General features: G+C 38.7%; 1 protein-coding gene across 1 annotated transcript in view; it reads left to right on the forward strand.

Moving 5' to 3' along the window:
- The window catches only part of LOC136847167 (juvenile hormone esterase-like), a 38,022-nt gene extending 27,056 nt beyond the window's left edge, over nucleotides 1-10,966 (forward strand). Inside the window, exons 9-13 of the mRNA XM_067118575.1 lie at nucleotides 1-90; nucleotides 3,176-3,341; nucleotides 4,177-4,294; nucleotides 9,729-9,930; nucleotides 10,465-10,966. The exon at nucleotides 1-90 is cut by the window's left edge and continues 14 nt beyond it. Of these exons, the coding sequence (XP_066974676.1) occupies nucleotides 1-90; nucleotides 3,176-3,341; nucleotides 4,177-4,294; nucleotides 9,729-9,930; nucleotides 10,465-10,659 (771 nt within the window). The 3' untranslated portion in view covers nucleotides 10,660-10,966. The remainder of the gene's footprint in view (nucleotides 91-3,175; nucleotides 3,342-4,176; nucleotides 4,295-9,728; nucleotides 9,931-10,464) is intronic.
- Nucleotides 10,967-16,322: the final 5,356 nt, after the last annotated feature.

Genomic DNA, 16,322 nt, shown 5'->3' on the forward strand with positions numbered 1-16,322 from the left:
AACAGTGCTGTCGCCAACTCCATGAGGGTTGCTTACTTCCCAAATGCCGAGATGGGGAACTGGGATTCCATGATTGGAGGGATGATAGACGTAAGCGAAGAGTTTGTTCGTGATTCGTGCGTACAAAAAGTGGGAAAAATATTCAGCCTCTGTGCACACATACATTTATATATATACATACATACACACAATTATATAATCTATATGTGTGTGTGCGTAAGTGTGTGTATAAGCCACAATGACCGCTTAACTTCTTAATTTCATCACAGTTTTTGGATAAGCTTACTGCTGGACGCTGAATCAGGTAAACCCATCTAAAAGATGTTTGGGAAAAGACATTTAGAGGTCAATCTGAATATTTAAAATACGAGTTTGTGAATGTAACATGCATACATACATTATATATGTATTTATATAGATATATATATATATATATATATATATATATATATATATATATATATATGTATATATATATATATATATATGTATGTATATGTGTATATATATATATATATATATATATATATATATATATATATATATGTGTGTGTGTGTGTGTGTGTGTGCATATATATATATATGTATGTGTGTGTGTGTGTATTCTTCATCCCCCGTCTATTCCTAAGTTAAGGGGCTGGTTGCCTTGATGCGTCTACTCTATTTCTATTGAAAGCATCTCCCTCCGCTGAACTCTTCTTCTCCAGAGCCTCCTTCACCTCACCACTCCATCTAATCCTTTGCCTCCCTCTTGACCTTTTACCCCAAAAGTTCCACCCAAGCCACCTTTACTTCCTTTACCTCACTCACCCGTACCACATGCCCTTACATCTCAGTCTCGACTCTTATCATGTCAGTAATCTTTACTACCCCAGCAATTTTTATTTCTTCATTTTCTAAAAACTGACACAGCGAGATCCAAAAATCCACCTCAGCATCTTCATTTCTGTCGGCGTCAGCTTCTGTTCCTCCTTCCTTAATGCTCAAGTTCCTAAACCATACATTATTTCCGATCTGTATACATTATCCCCGACCTGTTTACGTTGCAACAGATCTTTCTTTACAATTTATTTGGCATTCTTTTGTCACAAAATGCCCCTCCATTTCAGCAACTGGTTTTGTCCAACTTTCAACCCTAGCATCACTCCCTTCCTCATGGCAGAAAGTAGTCCTATGTATTTGAAATTCTCTACCTGTCTTGAATCTAAGCTTCTATTATGTATAAATAACCGATGCCCTCCCTGCTTGATTGACACCATAACATCAGTTTTTACCTGCGTTTTACCTTCATACCATCCCATTCCAGAGATTCCTGATACTTGCATACCCTTCTTTGCAATTCTTCTTCAGTCTGTCTTAAGAACCAAATCATCTGCACATAATTCGCACAGATTTTTAATAACAATACCTTTAATCAAATCACCCATAACCATTACAAGCAGAAATGGGCTATTGCCAATCCTTGATGTAAACCAACTTTAACTTCAAACATTTCTGTTTTGCCGCTGGCTGATATCACAGCTTGCCTTATTTTATTTAAATACTTCATTTCAACCAACCCCTTTGGCACTTTTCTCTCTTAAAATCCAAACCCTACATCGTCGGTATTCTATCAAATGCTTTCTTTAATTTAGAAATGTACACAGAAATTCCGATTATCTTCCAACCTCTTTTCCTGTAACTGTCTTGTCATAAAGACAGACTCAGCTGTATCTCTCCTCTAATGAAACCATACTGGTGCTCACCAATCTTCACAGTTGCTCGTATTGTCTCATCAACTATTCCTCCTAAGACCTTCAATAAATGTTCTGTTAGTCTGATACCAGAGTCCATATCTCCTTTTTGTTTAAACATTTACTATCATACTTTCTTCCTAGTCATTTAGCATTACTTCCTCCTTCCATGTTGCCTATAACAGTTTTAGTACCCATTCTTTCCCCACTATAAAGTACCTTCAACATTTAAATTTGCACCTCTGATGTTTCGGTGCCTCATCATTCTTCATTTCACTTTCTATTTCCTAACATTAGCAGTTATGACTTGGATCATAAGTTGTATTTTGACAGAGGTCTTTCACATACACAACTGATCCCCGATCCTTTCCTGCGAGAGCAACCAGATTTGCTGAACTTAAGTCCTTTATTCCTTACACTGTTGGACTGTGGAACAGTCTCCCCGATAATGCTATGCAACTGTATTTTAATAATTTACTTACCTTTTTATCTGTTTATTTATTAGTTTGTTAATTTATTTTTTCTTTTCTGATAACCGATCTCACCTTTCTGTATTTCCTATTACTTTGTTACTTCTGTCAAATGAACACCATATTCTTTGGAAGCTTGAATTTCAAATCAGTGGCTCCTGAGGTCTTGTTCTATACAAATAGTGTTCATCTGAATAATAATAATAATAATAATAATAATAATAATAATAATAATAATAATATAGATTGTATCACCCTGACCAGCCCTCCGCCCTCCTCGCCTCCCGTAAATCCTCCCTTTTTCATTCTCTGTTTAAAAGGTGCCAGGAATAAGTTGACCATCTTCGTTTTACGTCATCACGTGCAAGTTATTACCTTCTCCATTTTTTAGGACGTCTGACCCAAGGTCTGACCATGCAGATCATGCCTTTACTTTTTTCTTGAGCTTCATAATCCTAACCTTCTATTCGACTCCAATTTCTTCACAGTTTCTCTTTCCTATTCTCTGCTTCGTTCCTCGGCACCTGGCACATGCCTCGTCCTCTTGGGAATGGAATGGAATGGAATATCAAATTTAGGCCAAAGGCCAAACGCTGGGACCTATGAGGCCATGCAGCTCTGAAAGGGAAACTGAGAGTAAATAGGTTTGAAAGGTGTAACAGGAGGAAAACCTCAAGGCAGTTGCACTAAGAAACAATTGTTAGGAGAGGGTTAAGGAAAGTAACATGGAAGAAAGATGATATGAATGGGGGTACGGCAAAAGGCATGCAAGAGGTTGCAGCTAAGGGCCGAAGGGACGCTGCAAAGAACATAAGTAAAGCCTACATTGCACCGGTGCACTAATGGCAATGCCCTCCCACGGGGGATCTACCATTTCATTCCAGAGTCGACCTTCCTCCCTCAGCTGAACAGCAACGGGGGATCAGATTAGCACCAGAGAAACATGACTAAGAGCTCTTCCCCCTTTCACAGATGACGGGCGTCCTGTTCCTGAAATCGGGACTGTGGAGCGTGGCGAGCCACATCAACAGAGTGGCCCCGGATGTTCCCATCTACTTCTATTCGTGGGAGTTCGAGAGTGACGATTCTCTCTTCCCTTGGATATTCTTCTCGAAGCCCGACATTCCTGTGCCGGGAGGTAAGACGGGCGTATATTTCCTGCGTCGTTTGTTTTCCCAATTATCATTCACTTCTGTCTTATCATTACTGAATTTATTATTTGACTCAATAGGCTTCAGAAATTAAACTGAACACGCCTAGAAGGCCAATAAATAGCAGAGCAAGCTTTCATGCAACATAAAAACTGAAAAACAGACACAGAGGAAGAATAAAGCAATTACTGAGGAGATAAAAAAGGAAGTGATATCAAACGCGTCTCTTAAAAGCAAGCAGGTTATATGATGCAACAAATATTAACAGAATTTACATTAATCAGAATGTTTTCTTCTTCCCTTTAGGAGGCTAAAATCTCCGCGGGAACTAATTATAAAAGAGTTCAAGCTTTGATCCAGCGTTAGTTGGAACTGTAATTATACTGAAGAAAGCTCATGGAATTATAAAAAAACATAACTGAGAATAATGCACAAAAACTTAGTTAGGATACAAATAATTATATGAATACGTATTAGAAGTTACATAATTGTGTACACTATAAAACAATGTCATTGTGTGCATGTTTGTTTGTATTAATGAAATTGTGAATTTAGCAAGGAAATATCAAATAGGCCGCTGCGTTGCTCACGTTTTGATTTGTTGCTTTACGATGGAAATTTGACAGGACCCCCTAACCAAGCGAACATACATAGCCTATTGTAGTGTCCTTGTATATAAGCTCGTGACTGAGTGTAACATTAACATATATAGCCTACGTACACGATTACAACTATTCATTCCGCCTCCAAAATCATACGAACACTGACATCCAAGCCACAAAAAAAAAAAAAACTGAACATCACTTTGCGTTTCGCTTTCAGGTACCGCCCATGCAGATGAACTGCTCTACCTTTTCCACCTGCCCTCGGATCAGGATGAAAGAGAAAAGAACATGACTGACAAGATGATCACCCTCTGGACCAACTTCGCTAAATATGGGTGAGCATGACATACCAAGTTCTATAGCTAGGGAGAATTGGAATATAAAATTTAGACCAAAGGCCATGCGCTGGGACCTATGCGGTCATTCAGCGCTGAAAGGGAAACAGAGAATAAAGAAGGTTTAAAGGTGTAACAGGAAGATTGACTGATGATCATGACTACTAAAACTGGCATCACAACATTGTAACAGGAAGAAAACCTCCCTGTTGCATTATGAAAAAAAATTGTTAGAGGTGGGCGGAAAGTAAGATGGAAGAGAGATAATATAAATGGAGGTATAGTAGAAAGGGGTTGTAGCTAGGGGCCGAAGGGACGTTGCAAAGAACCACAAGTAATGCCTACAGTGCACCGGCTCTACCCTTCTACGGAAACAGTTTTTGAGAGACGCGGATACATGAAATACCTGCAACGGTTAGGAGACCCTGGTAACTTGTCTTAAAAAAAAATCCTGTAGTTTCAGAGTATGGGCGCGTCCACACTTTCGCAAATTTAACATGTCATAAGCACAGGACGCCATCCTATCTCTTATATATCACAAACAGGTTGAAAATAAATCAATGACAGTTAGCGGAGAACGAACGTTTGGCCAATACTGGGAAAGGTACCCTTATGAAGCATGGGTTAGAATTACCAATAAGTTATTAAAGTCTAATCAACCCGTTTGTGACGTCTATGTGATAAGTTACCGACGTGTGTTTATGGCACAGAGTAGAACAGAATATAGAATTTAGGCCAAATGCCAACCGCTAGGGCCTGTAAGGTCATTCAGTGCAGAGAGAAAATTGACAGTAAAAAGGTTTGAAGGGCGTAACAGGAGGAAAACTTTACATTTGCACTATGAATCAATTGATAGGAGAGGGTGGAAAGTAAGCTGGAAGGAAAAGAATGTGAACGGAGGTACAGTAAAAGAAATGAAAGGGGTTACAGCTAGGGACCGAAGGGACGTTGCAAGGAACCGTTAAGTTATGCCTACAGTGCCCCGCATGAGGTGTACTGACGGCACTACTCCCTACGGGGGTGTTATGGCATGCTTATATGCAGTGTGGATGCTGCCTAACAGATATAGAGACGACAAACCGCAGAGACTACTGCAAGACACTCTTGGGTAGCTGTCCTCAAAATTCTCCAGTGACAGATACAAAGAAGGAAATCTGCAGAGCTTGGTAGACTGTTACATGGTACTGAAACCCTCTACTGTACTTTCTAACTGGCGGATACACAAAGGAAAAACGATTGAAACGCGCTTATGTTGTGCTTTTTCATTACTGGCAAATAGGTAGTACATCATTAGTTGTAGGCTGATGCAGTCCTTCCCCTCAGGTAACACAGCAGACGGAAAAGTATTTAACTAAACGTAACTTTTCCACAGCAGACGGGAAAGCCTTTACCTAAATGTAACTTTTCCACACCAGACGAAAAAGCCATTAACTAAATGTAACTTTCCCACAACAGACAGAAAAGCCTTTACCTAAATGTAACTTTTCCCCACCAGACGGAAAAGCATTTAACTAAATGCAACTTTTCCACAACAGACGGAAAGCCTTTATCTAAATGTAAGTTTCCATGGCACACGGAAAAGCCTTTATCTAAATGTAACTTTTCCACAACAGACGGAAAAGCCTTTACCCAAACGTAACTTCTCCACGGCACACGGAAAAGCCTTTACCTAAATGTAACTTTTCCACACCAAACAGAAAAGCCTTTACCTAAATGCAACCTTTCCACAACAGACGGAAAAGCCTTTAACTAAATGTAACTTTTCCACACCAGACGGGAAAATCTTTACCTAAATGTAACTTTACCACAGCAGACAGAAAAGCCTTTCCCTAAATGTAACTTTTCCACAACAGATGGAAAACCTTTTACCTAAATGTAACTTTTCCACAGCACACGGAAAAGCCTTTAAATAATGTAACTTTTCCACGACAGACGGAAAAGCCTTTACCTGAATGTAACTTTTCCATGGCACACAGAAAAGCCTTTATCTAAATGTAATTTTTCCACAACAGACTGAAAAGCCTTTACCTAAATGTAGCTTTTCCACAGGAGACGGGAAAGCCTTTACCTAAATGCAACTTTTCCACAGCAGACAGAAAAGCCTTTATCTAAACGTAACTTTTCCACAGCAGACAGGAAAGCCTTTATCTAAACGTAACTTTTCCACAGCAGACAGAAAAGCCTTTATCTAAACGTAACTTTTCCACAGCAGACAGAAAAGCCTTTATCTAAACGTAACTTTTCCACAGCAGACAGAAAAGCCTTTATCTAAACGTAACTTTTCCACAGCAGACAGAAAAGCCTTTATCTAAACGTAACTTTTCCACAACAGACGGAAAAGCCTTTACCTAAATATAACTTCCACACCAGACGGCAAAGCTTTCAACTAAATGTAACTTTTCCGCAACAGACGGAAAAGCCTTTACCTAAATGTAACTTTTCCACAGCAGACAGAAAAGCCTTTACCTAAATGTAACTTTTCCACAGCAGACGGAAAAGCCTTTAACTACATACTACATGTTACTTTTCCACAGCAAATGGAAAAGCCTTTACCTAAATGTAACTTTTCCACAACAGATGGAAAAGCCTTTACTAAATGTAACTCTTCCACAGCAGACGGGAAGACCTCTAGCTGAATGTAATTTTCCCACAGCAGATGGAAAAGCCTTTACCTAAACGTAACTTTTCCACAGCAGACGGAAAAACCTTTAGCTAAATGTAACTTTTCCACACCAGACGGGAAGGTCTTTAACTAAATGTAACTTTTCCACAGCAGATTGAAAAGCCTTTTAACTAAATGCAACTTTTTCACACCAGCCGGAAAAGCCTCTAACTAAATGTAACTTTTCCGCAGCAGACGGAAAAGTCTTTATCTAAATGTGACTTTTCCACAGAAGACGGAAAAGCCTTTAACTAAATGTAACTTTTCCACACCAGCCGGAAAAGCCTCTAACTAAATGTAACTTTTCCACAGCAGCCGGAAAAGCCTCTAACTAAATGTAACTTTTCCACAGAAGACGGAAAAGCCTTTAACTAAATGTAACTTTTCCACACCAGCCTTTTGGAAAAGCCTTTAACTATATGTAACTTTTCCACAGCAGACGGAAAAGCCTTCACTAAATGTAACTTTTCCACAGCTCGAGAAAAAGCCTTTAACTAAATGTAACTTTTCCACAGCAGACGGAAAAGTCTTTACCTAAATGTAACTTTTCCACAGCAAACGGAAAAGCCTTTACCTAAATGTAACTTTTCCACAGTCTACAGAAAAGCCTTTACCTAAATGTAATTTTTCCACAGCACACAGAAAAGCCTTTAACTAAATGTAACTTTTCCACAGCAGACGGAAAAGTCTTTACCTAAATGTAACTTTTCCACAGCAAACGGAAAAGCCTTTACCTAAATGTAACTTTTCCACAGTCTACAGAAAAGCCTTTACCTAAATGTAACTTTTCCACAGCACACAGAAAAGCCTTTAACTAAATGTAACTTCTCCACAACAGACGGAAAAGCCTTTACCTAAATGTAACTTTTCCACAGCAGACGGAAAAGCCTTTGACTAAATGTAACTTTTACACAGCAGACGGGAAAGCCTTTAACTAAATGCAATTTTTCCACAGCAGACGGAAAAGCCTTTACTAAATGTAACTCTTCCACAGCAGACAGGAAGGCCTTTAGCTGATTTCAACTTTTCCCACAACAGATGGAAAAGCCTTTACCTAAATGTAACTTTCCCACAGCAGATAGAAAAGTCTTTAGCTAAATGTAACTTTTCCACAGCAGATGGAAAAACCCTTAACTAAATGTAACTTTTCCACGGCAGACGGGAAAGCCTTTACCTAAACGTGACTTTTCCACACCAGAGAGAAAAGCCTTTACCTAGATGTAACTTTTCCACAGCAGACGGGAAGGTCTTTAGCTGAATGTAACTTTCCCACAGCAGACGGAAAAGCCTTTAACTAAATGCAACTTTTCCACAGCACACGGAAAAGCCTTTAACTGAATGGAACTTTACCTAAAATAACAATAAACGAAACTCCATGCAAAATCTTGCACAGGATGCAAATGGGATAAATGATTCAGGAACTTTACAGCATCATCCTCGAAGTCCTGTAGTTTTTGAATGACATCAGCGCAAATGGAAAACTGCAACGATTCCAAGTTCTAATACAATTTCCTACAAAGAGCATGCAGGAGGTGGCTTCTGACTGGTCGAATGTCAACGTAACTTGCTGTTGTTGCTAGATTAAACAGACCTCATACCAGCACGGGCTCTTGCTCCTTTGAGTGACCCATAAATATGAATCTGAATAACATTACACTACGCTAAATTCTATAATATATATATATATATATATATATATATATATATATATATATATATATATATATATTACTAAAAGGACCTCATTCAAACTGGATGGTATCTAACGGAGTTTTTTATTCAGAAAAAGTTACAAGCTTTCTTGGACAAACAGTCCACATTATCAAGTATCCGTTTGAATGAGGTCCTTTTAGTAATTCTACGAATGCACAGAACAATTGTGTATGTGATAAAGTTAATATATACATATATATATATATATATATATATATATATATATATATATATATATATATATACATACATACATACATATGTATATGTATATATGTATGTATGTTATACAGTATATATACCGTATATATATAATCCACGGAAATTCAATTTTAAGTTGGAAATGATAAATAAAATTCTAACAGCTGTATTCCATAACTAAAATTTTTTGTCACCTTCCGAAAGCAGTAGAAAGTCACTCATAGTTTTTTCACGATTTTTAAGCTCAAGTGCTAAATATTCATTGGAAACTATATGGCTTGATGTTTTACTGTTGCTCCTCCAGTTTTAATGATAATTTATAGTGGGTTCTTTAATATTAACGAGGAAAAGCTCATAATAGCATTAGTCTTATATGGATATATATCTTTAAAAATGAATCTCTAGAGAGAGCTTTCGGGAAGCTGTTCGATTCCCCTTTTCAACCTATATTTTCACTGAGACTGAAAAGGGGAATCGAACAGATTCTCAAAAGCTCTCTATAGAGGCTTAACTTTAAATATATATGTACCCAAACATAACTGTGGATTTGTTTCTCCATTAACGAAAATTTGTCGATGCCAATTTCACTGTGACTTCTACGACATCACTGGGACAGTGTCTGCGATTTTAAATAGTATATTATTTCTGCTTCATTAATGTTGCTATCCCACTTTTGTTTTTGCTTTGCTATATTAAGGGTACTGCGGCTTCTGCGCTACTAATGTAAGTCGTCGTTACAGGCGATCTTGCTGTCAGACGGACAGCTAATGATACTGCAACTCTACCCGAGTGACTGATATACCTCTTGGCGTGTTGTTACCGTTACAATAAATGTCTGAGCTATTTTCCATTCGACAGGGACCCAACACCTGACAGTGTAAATGACGAAAGCGACTCCTGGGAAGAAAAGGTTGTTAAGTGGGAGAGATACACCAATGACGATTACAATTTCATGCTCATGAAGGACGAATTCGAGATGGCCCAGGACTTCACTACGCGCTGGAACTATCATAGGAAGGAGGACGTCGCTGAAGCTCCTTCCCGAAAAGATTTAGCGGAGGTGAGATACTTCAGAGTGCTGACGTCATTCGTTATCACTTCCATTCCAAGAAGTCATTTTTTGTTTCTAACCGTTGCGTTGTGATTAATTCGACATTCAAAAACTAACTCTTGCTTTAAACAGGTTGGGAAATATAAACGACCTGATGTTTGGACTAATAGACAGAACTAGAATATAGAATTTAGGCTAAAGCGCTGGGACCTATGAGGTCATCCAGCGCTGAAACGGAAACTGACAGTAAAATATTTGAAAGGTGTAACTGGATGAAAACCTCGCAGTTGCAAAATGAATCAGCTGTGAGGAGAGGATGGAAAGTAAGGTGGAAGAAAGAGAATATAAACGTTGGTACAGTGAAAGGAATTAAAGGGGATGCAGCTAGGGGCCGGAAGGACGCTGCAAAACACCTTGAGTATTGCCTACAATGCACCTTTCCTTATGCGACCGTTTGGACTGATGATCACTTGTAATCTTTTGATAATATCAATTTAATCTATAAATCGGCAATTTCTTAGGAACATAATCCTCTCGTTCCAGATGTCAACTGGGGAGCGTTCCGAGGGGGAAGGCGAGGCGCCTCAAGCAGCGCCTAACGACGCTGAACCCGGGAACGACAAGAACTTCAAGACCACCCTCGTCATCTTCGAAGGATTTTTAGTTCTTGTGGTCGTGTCCGGTTGCATATATGCCATAGTCCGCAGACAGAATGGAAGACGAAATGGAATAGTGTAGATGATAAATGGGGGTGAATAACAACTGTTTATATGCTGACGAAGGCGCAGCTGTTGAAACAACAACAGACTGCAGATGTTAAGATGATTAAGGGACGCTGCTTGAAAATGAACAATCTTGCGATATTGTTACATTTTCTTTATGATGACAATATTTATGTTAATTTGTCAGACACACTCGACATATGGGAAAGTTTACATTTAGTTAAAAGCAAGTGATACTGTTAAGAAATCCTTTAAGCTTTAGTAAAGATAATACAAATTTCGTTTAGTGGTTAAGGAAAAATAATCATGTAATTACTGTGTAACTGATATGATTGTTTCCACGGTGAGGGATCAGTGATGACCATTTTACTTCATTAAGTTTTGTTGAAATGTTTAAGGATTACACGATATACATCGGGTTTCTTGAATGAATGTTCTCATAGTAACAACACGTATACAGAGTGAATATATACATGTACACATAACTGATCTTCACTTACTCGTCAAAGAAAATAGATACGAACATACATACATATACAATATATATATATATATATATATATATATATATATATATATATATATATATATATATATATATATATGCATGTATGTATAGACGCACACATACACACGCACGCAAACACACACATTTATATATGTATATATATATATATATATATATATATATATATATATATATATATATATATATATATATATATATATATATATACACCATCCGTTCTGCCTGCGTTAGCAACGGTAGAATCCTGGCCTAACCTCACTAGAAGTAACTAGTAAATGTACCACAGGAAAAACAATACAACAGAAAAAAATACAATAAAGCACAGAAAGAAATATAATTCAAGACAGACGTTTGCTAAGTATGGGCTGCACCGCGCTACAGACTATGGGAGTCTGGCGCGGGCGGTGTGGGTTACAATGAGGCCCTACAAAAGCCAACGGAATGATTGCAAGAATGAGTGACGTATGTGCGAAACTATAATCTATGATTAAGGGGGTGACTTAAAAGCTCTACTTACGGTAATAACTAGTCGTGTGAGACGTTACTGAGGTGAACAGCACGGCAAATATCGGCGCCCAGAGGACGTAATCTGCAAAACATTCATCGAAAAAGTAAGTTTCCGTTGGAAATTAAAATATCTTGAGCGTACAGTCTTTTCCTCATATTTATCCATGGAATACAGGAATAGAATATACAATTTAGGCCAAAAGCCAAGTGCTGGGACCTATGAGGCCACTCAGCTCTGAAACGGAAATTGACAGTAGAAAGGTTTGAAAGGTGTAAAAGGAGGAAAACCTCGCGGTTGCACTATGAAACAATTGTTCGGAGAGGATGGATAGCAAGATGGAAGAAAGAGAATATGAATGGGGTTACAATAAAAGGAATGAAAGGGTAGCAGCTAGGCGCCGAAGGGACGCCGCAAATTCCGCAATATACCTTTAGTAATGCCTACAGTTCACCGCGTGGGGTGCACTAACAGCACTACCCACCTTACGGGGCATATTTATCTATCACCACGTGCGTGATTCCGGCTTCAAAAACACGTTAGTAAGATGTAATATCATCTGGATTATCAGTATACTTGAATACAAACATTTTCCAATCTTCGTATTAATTGGTTATTTCCCTTCGCCCTGGCAGTTATCGGAACTATCGAAAATTCTCTGAATGATACGTGATATATTCCGCGGCTTTATACTTTTTCTTTATGGGAAGAATCAGAATTATTTGTTTTCGTTATATATATATTTCTCTTCCAAGACACCGTACCTCTTAACCTCTTCAGATGCAGGAACTTTCTGGGGATACATGACGTCCTCTTGGCTATAATTCTGGGTACTCAGCAATCCAAGTTTATCCCGTAAGTCATCCATAAGTGAAATGGCTTGTTTAGTAAGATGTATAAATTCTTTAAAATGCCCTCAAAATATATGATCACGAAGTAAATTCTCATCAAAGATCTATTTTTCGTTCCCCGAAGGAAACAGTCTACAAACATTAACAGAATTTTAAGAGTATGCAGCATATTTAATTGATTCTTCGTGAGATGAAACTATTTATAACATTTTCATTGCCCCACTTATAATCGTCTTTAATGATATGTGTAACTGGTGCTGTTACGATTTGTCATGTAGATTGAAATTCTTAACAATATTTTTTCCACCTTGAGTTAGGAAGGGAGACTACATTTATTTTTATAAACAAGAAGCTTTATGTATGTTGATTATATAAAGCAAGAATCGTTTTAATTACCAAAACGATATGTGTTAATGAATTCATACACGTACATTAATGAGCAGCCATTGTATTTGTGTAAGTGTCGGTTTATATAATAAAAAGTCCTCTAACCAAAAGATATGCTTTGCCAAGTGTTGTTCTCCGACGTAAGAAATTAATTAAAAGTATATTATTCGATGAGGCTCTTTTATTAACATTTTCTACCTATTTCATGGTAGAGCAATAGTCCCATTAAAACATTTTTCAGACTTTCACCGACAAGTTGTTTATTTCTTCTCCTGTGTCCTTCAAGAGGTCAAAAAAATAAAACACACATTAAGATGACATAAAAAATTATACTTATGCACATATAAGACTGTATGGAGCAAGCTTGATAAGTGAATTTAAAAAGGGTAGATCAGATTAATAAGCCAATGAAACATTTATACGCAGAGTGAATCAATTGCAAAGATTAAACACGGCAAAGTCTTACTTTAAATTTGTACTTCTGGCAAAACCGAAGCATTTAACAATCCGTTCTACTGCAATTTACCAAGTCAGAGAATATTCAATTAGCGTTAAACGTCTCAAGCGTTTTGATGACTCCAGCTGTATGCACCAGGCTCCGTACTCTATTTCCTTACCACACTTACGGACCGCCTAAAGGCAACGGCCCGTGCCGGTTACAACGTCTGTTTAATCTAAAATAACCGACCAACCAGCTTTAAATGACCGCAACGCTCAGCTATCTCCCATTTACCGGTCGATTGACTGATTATGAAAGTTAGCCTATAAAGCCAAGTACTGAGGCACTTTCACCCATTCACCACTTACAGTGAACAATGTTGGAGTGTAGGACAGCAAGACAGAAGGAAGAAAAGTTAAAGTAAACGGGTAGAAAGTGGGTGCATTAGGGCCGAAGTGACACTGCAAACAACCTTTAGTATACTGTCTACAGGGCACCACATGGGGTGCATTAACGACACTAACCCCACCCCGCCCCACCCAATACGGGATCTCATTTCTCTGTGCTTTAGCTTTAGAACAATTCATTGACAGTTTCTTTGCTATGTACAATGAGTCAAAATTACACCTAGGCCGAATAAAAACAAAAACAAAAAAACTGATCTTAGGTCTACACTATTAGTCTACAAGCAACGCCATTCAGAGTTCGCCTGCATACACTACTGTTGGTTTTCAGCAATCGCGCCTTCGCGGGAAAAGTGCATGAAGGGAAACGGCAAGTCCCTCTATATCTATGGGTAAGTCATGGCCGACTGCACCACCCATAACTGCCAGTGCCATATTAAATTAGACTCACTGAACGGCTAACTCGTCTACTTTAGCAATATAGATTTCAAAATAAGTCTGTTTAACTGTGAAATTAAGCAGGACTTTATACGTCGACATATAATTCTTAATATGTCAGCGTCACAATTGTGTCGTTTAGCTCAACGCGTTGGCTAACAACACTCAGAAATGTGTCACATTTGTAGAGTATTATTAGGGCAGCGGAAAGAAAATCGTACAGCAGATGATTTTGCTGATGTTCGATTTTAAGTAGTGACTGCATTTTGTAGGGCAAGCCTAGGCCAAGAGTACGCCTATATGCCAATTGGTCATTCTGTTCGCGACTTATTTTTGCCTCCTTTAAAGTACAACTTCTTCCAAATATATAAAAAAAATTCATCCTACTGGTAGCATTTATTGAATTACTAAAACCAAGTAACTTTTCAATTCTTACGGAGAAATAAAATCAATAGCCTTGTATGCAAGCAATAGCAAGAAACGGTGTTGATGGGCCTACGCAAGAGAACGTCCATTAATTCGCTTGATGTTTAACTATTTCACCCTTGTTTAAACTCATTTTCAGTCTAAATAAATTAAAATTACTTTCTTACGGTAGACTTGGTTGAATCAATCCATCCAAGAACACTTCCAAGCCTAAAAATAAAAGAAAAAACTCTAGGTCAGCATTTGATACCACCTGTTTATGAAGGGCTGAAGATGACGAGAGTCATCACATTCAAATAATTTCTTTCAACCGTTTGAAAAACCCGAGTGGTCGAGCCCGTGACACCTAAAATACGTCTTTAGAATCACCATGTTGAGCTAAACGCCGTTGGAGTCACAAGTGTGACGCGGCCTTTTACAGCTTCCATTTAATTTAATATCCAGGCACTGATAAGAACGTCAAAAGAATTAAGAGGGCTATGGAATGGAATATCGAGTTTGGGCCAAAGGCCAAGCACTGGGACCCTTGAGGTCATTCAGCGCTGGAAAGGAAATTGAGAGTAAGTAGGTTTGGAAGGTGTAACAGGAGGAAAACCTTGCAATTGCACTATGAAATAATGCTAAGGATATGTTGGAAAGGAAGATGGAAGAAAGAGAATATGAGCGGAGGTACAGTAATGGGAATAAGAGGGGTTGCAGCTAGGGGCCGAAGAGACGCTGCAAAGAACCTTTATAATGCCTATAGTGCACCCCGCAGGTGCACTATAGGCACTATCCCCTACGGGGGAATTGAGGGGCTAATGAAAGACAGTTGCATTCTCCCCGCCCCAGTACCATAGGCCTAACCCGATTTTTACTTTATAATTACTGTAAAAGCAGACTGTTGTAAGCCCATAGACCACAATAAGAAAAGCATCCCATTCAGAAAAGGAATCTGAGAAGTAAAGAGTAAACTGAGAAGAAAAGAATAAACTATGAGATGGATATAACAAAGAAAAAGCACATAAGATAAATACCTACGTAAATAAAATCAACCAAAATAAAGCAAATAAAAATGTAGTGACAGTCTTGTCCACCTGGTCAAAAAAAAAAAAAGTACCTGCACCAAGTTTGAAATTCTATTTAGTTCCAACGATTCAACTACAGGACTAGGCAGTTCATTCTACAATTTGGCCAGAACATGGATAAACTTCTAGAAAGACGGTTTGATACTCGTCCTCTCAGGAAAAGACGAAGACGGTTGGAATGCCTGCATTGGTGTTATTATGTACTGGAGTCCGGGACGATTAGGCCTAATTATATTCGGCCGTGAACCTGTTAGGTCGTCACAACTTCGGGCCATATGAAGTTTAGGCCGTAAGACATGACGGAAGCTCCTTGAGAAGTCATGTTTAATACTAGCCCCTCGGGGATCTGAGTATTATATACACCCATTTCGGCCGTTTGACAGTTTGGATGTTACTGCCTAAAGGTGCCCTTCCACTGGGCCGGCTGAAACGACTACAGCCGCCCGGCTACAGCCGGCCGGCTGTAGAAACAGACTCCTACAGTGCTATTATTATGTACCCCTTTCCAATGACACGTCTACAGCCGGTCTGTCGGCCAGGCTGCCCACCTCCCGACTCGAGCCGGCTGGGCAGCACTCCTCTCGAGCAGTCCAGCCGGCAGGTCGGTACGATTTTTCTGCGTTTCTTAACTCA

This window comes from Macrobrachium rosenbergii, chromosome 16 (genome assembly GCF_040412425.1).
Source record: "Macrobrachium rosenbergii isolate ZJJX-2024 chromosome 16, ASM4041242v1, whole genome shotgun sequence".
NCBI classification, from domain to species: domain Eukaryota; kingdom Metazoa; phylum Arthropoda; class Malacostraca; order Decapoda; family Palaemonidae; genus Macrobrachium; species Macrobrachium rosenbergii.